The following is a 2,353-nucleotide window of genomic DNA, read 5'->3' as shown; positions in this document are numbered from 1 at the left end:
CTAACATCATCGTATTCGTATGTAACAATGTTCCCAGTATCTGTGACCAGGTCAAGGATGCCATGCATGCATTTTCTGAGTCGGCTATACACACAGTCACAGAACCGAGAAACACCCCGAGAAAGTTAAATTTGCAGCGGAAACAGTAATAAGACACATCTATGTACACATCCAAGTCCAACAATTAATGTACTGCAGGAGAGCACATGCCCTTTAAAGCCAAAAAAAAAAAAAAAGACTGCTTTCTCTGTGGCTTCATCACACCACACAGACGATCTCCTGTTGTTGGCCTATATAAAGATGGTCATGGAAGAACCCATAAGGTCATCAAGAACTCTCCCTGTCTCTACCACGAAAACAGCGAGCACTGACGGCTTATACTTTGCGTCAGTGCCTCAGCATCCGGCCATTGCATGCCATGGCTCACTCCACCACCTTGGCCCTGCACCTGCTAGTCGTCGTCGTGCTGGCGCTCACCTTTGCTGCCTCTGCCAGTGTCTCCGCCCCCGTCAACAAGTCGTGCGTCACAGGTAGCGCCGGCGCCAGTGTGAGCATCGGCTACGGCGGGGCAAGAGCCAGCGCCGGCGCTGGCGTGTCCCTTGGCGCCGACGCGTACCGGACCACCTGCCCCCGCGCCGAGGAGGTCGTCCGTGCGGCCGTCGAGAGGGCCGTCGCTGCCGACCCACGCATGGCTGCTTCTCTCCTGCGCCTCCATTTCCACGACTGCTTCGTCAACGTAATATGAGTTGATCAAGCGAGCTAGTATAGCTCCTCCAACTCGACCATCCACACATCACACACACATGCATGGTCGATCGATCTGCATTATATATATATATATATATATATATATTTTTTTTTCTGTGACTTGGCTGCATGCTGTTTTACTCTGTCAGGGCTGTGACGGCTCCGTTCTTCTGGACGACAAGCCGTTCTTCGTTGGCGAGAAGACGGCTGTGCCCAACGCCAACTCGCTCAGGGGCTTCGAGGTCATTGACGCCATCAAGGCCGAGCTGGAGCGGGAGTGCCCAGAGACAGTCTCCTGTGCCGACCTCCTTGCCATCGCTGCCCGTGACTCCGTCGTGGTGGTAAGGACGTACTAGCATACATATGCATGCATTGATCGATCAGGAGTTCAGGACACTTAGCTTCTTCTCAGTTACATCTTTTCAAGTCGTGCAAATAAAAAAGAATGTTCTAGTGAGTGATCATCGTTTGTTGCATCATTAAATTGTCCGGCGGCGGCCGGTTGATCAGTCGGGCGGGCCGAGCTGGGAGGTAGAGGTCGGCCGGAAGGACAGCCTCACCGCCAGCCTGCAGGGCGCCAACATCAACCTCCCAGCACCGACGTCTGGCGTCGCCACCCTCGTGCAGAAGTTCAGGAGCGTCGGCCTCTCTGCCAAGGACATGGTCGCACTCTCCGGTAGCTCTCTTGACGAATCTCTGCATACTCGGCACACACATGTACGTACGTCGGTACGTGCAGACTAAATAAATAATAATTCACATGAATGTATACACAGGCGCGCACACCATCGGGAAAGCGCGGTGCACTTCGTTCAGTGCGCGCCTTGCCGGCGTCGGCGGCGACTCGGAAGGCGGCGCGGGCGCGTTCAAGGACCTGACCTTCCTGCAGTCGCTGCAGCAGCTGTGCACGGGATCAGCTGGATCGGCGCTGGCGCACCTCGACCTCGCCACACCGGCGACCTTCGACAACCAGTACTACATCAACCTGCTCTCCGGCGACGGCCTGCTGCCATCAGACCAGGCGCTAGTGTCGCCGTCGTCGGGTGCGGGTGCCGTGCCTGGGGTAGAGGCGGACGTCGCCAGCCTTGTCGCCATCTATGCCTTCGACGCGTCCGTGTTCTTCCAGGACTTCGCGGAGTCCATGCTGCGGATGGGGAGGCTTGCACCCGGCGCCGGCACCGGCACCAGTGGCGAGGTCCGCCGGAACTGCCGGGTGGTGAACAGCTCCGGCTAGATCCTGTCACCAAGTTGCCTAATAATAAAGCCATGCATGCTCACGCTCAATTATCTGGTCCATGCGGCTTGCATTGCTGCTATGTTATCAGCTAGTAATTCAGTCCAATAAGCTTGTTTCGTTTCAATTAATTTTAGTTTCTGCTTTGACTTTATTTGGCATGCATGGTAATTATGGCGGCCATCGTTTAACTACTAGCAGGTCTATGTCATGTACTCTCTCCGTCTATGTGATGCAGACTCTCTGTCTCAAAACAAATAATTTTCTGAGATTTAAACTCTGTCGAAAAAAATAACATTCCACAAAAACATGAAACGCCGCATTCTAATGTGGATGCTAATCACAAATGCATGCCCAAATCTATGAGATATG

The 2,353-nt window shown here is 53.8% G+C and overlaps 1 protein-coding gene across 1 annotated transcript; it reads left to right on the top strand.

The window, feature by feature from the left end:
* The first annotated feature begins 418 nt into the window (after window positions 1-418).
* LOC136532010 (peroxidase 40-like) lies at window positions 419-1,981 on the top strand. Its single transcript, XM_066524650.1, has 4 exons — window positions 419-736; window positions 897-1,088; window positions 1,258-1,423; window positions 1,524-1,981. Exons 1-4 carry the CDS (start codon window positions 419-421, stop codon window positions 1,979-1,981), a joined length of 1,134 nt encoding a protein of 377 aa, XP_066380747.1.
* Window positions 1,982-2,353: the final 372 nt, after the last annotated feature.

This window comes from Miscanthus floridulus, unplaced genomic scaffold (assembly GCF_019320115.1).
Source record: "Miscanthus floridulus cultivar M001 unplaced genomic scaffold, ASM1932011v1 fs_504_4, whole genome shotgun sequence".
NCBI classification, from domain to species: domain Eukaryota; kingdom Viridiplantae; phylum Streptophyta; class Magnoliopsida; order Poales; family Poaceae; genus Miscanthus; species Miscanthus floridulus.
This window is presented reverse-complemented; position numbering and strand designations above follow the sequence as displayed.

Bases quoted from the DNA above. Each gene is read 5' to 3' on its own strand.
- LOC136532010 (XM_066524650.1), top strand. From the start codon at position 419: ATGGCTCACTCCACCACCTTGGCCCTGCACCTGCTAGTCGTCGTCGTG. The intron at 737-896 runs GTAATATGAGTT...TTACTCTGTCAG, and splicing joins TCCACGACTGCTTCGTCAAC to GGCTGTGACGGCTCCGTTCT. The intron at 1,089-1,257 runs GTAAGGACGTAC...CCGGTTGATCAG, and splicing joins CCCGTGACTCCGTCGTGGTG to TCGGGCGGGCCGAGCTGGGA.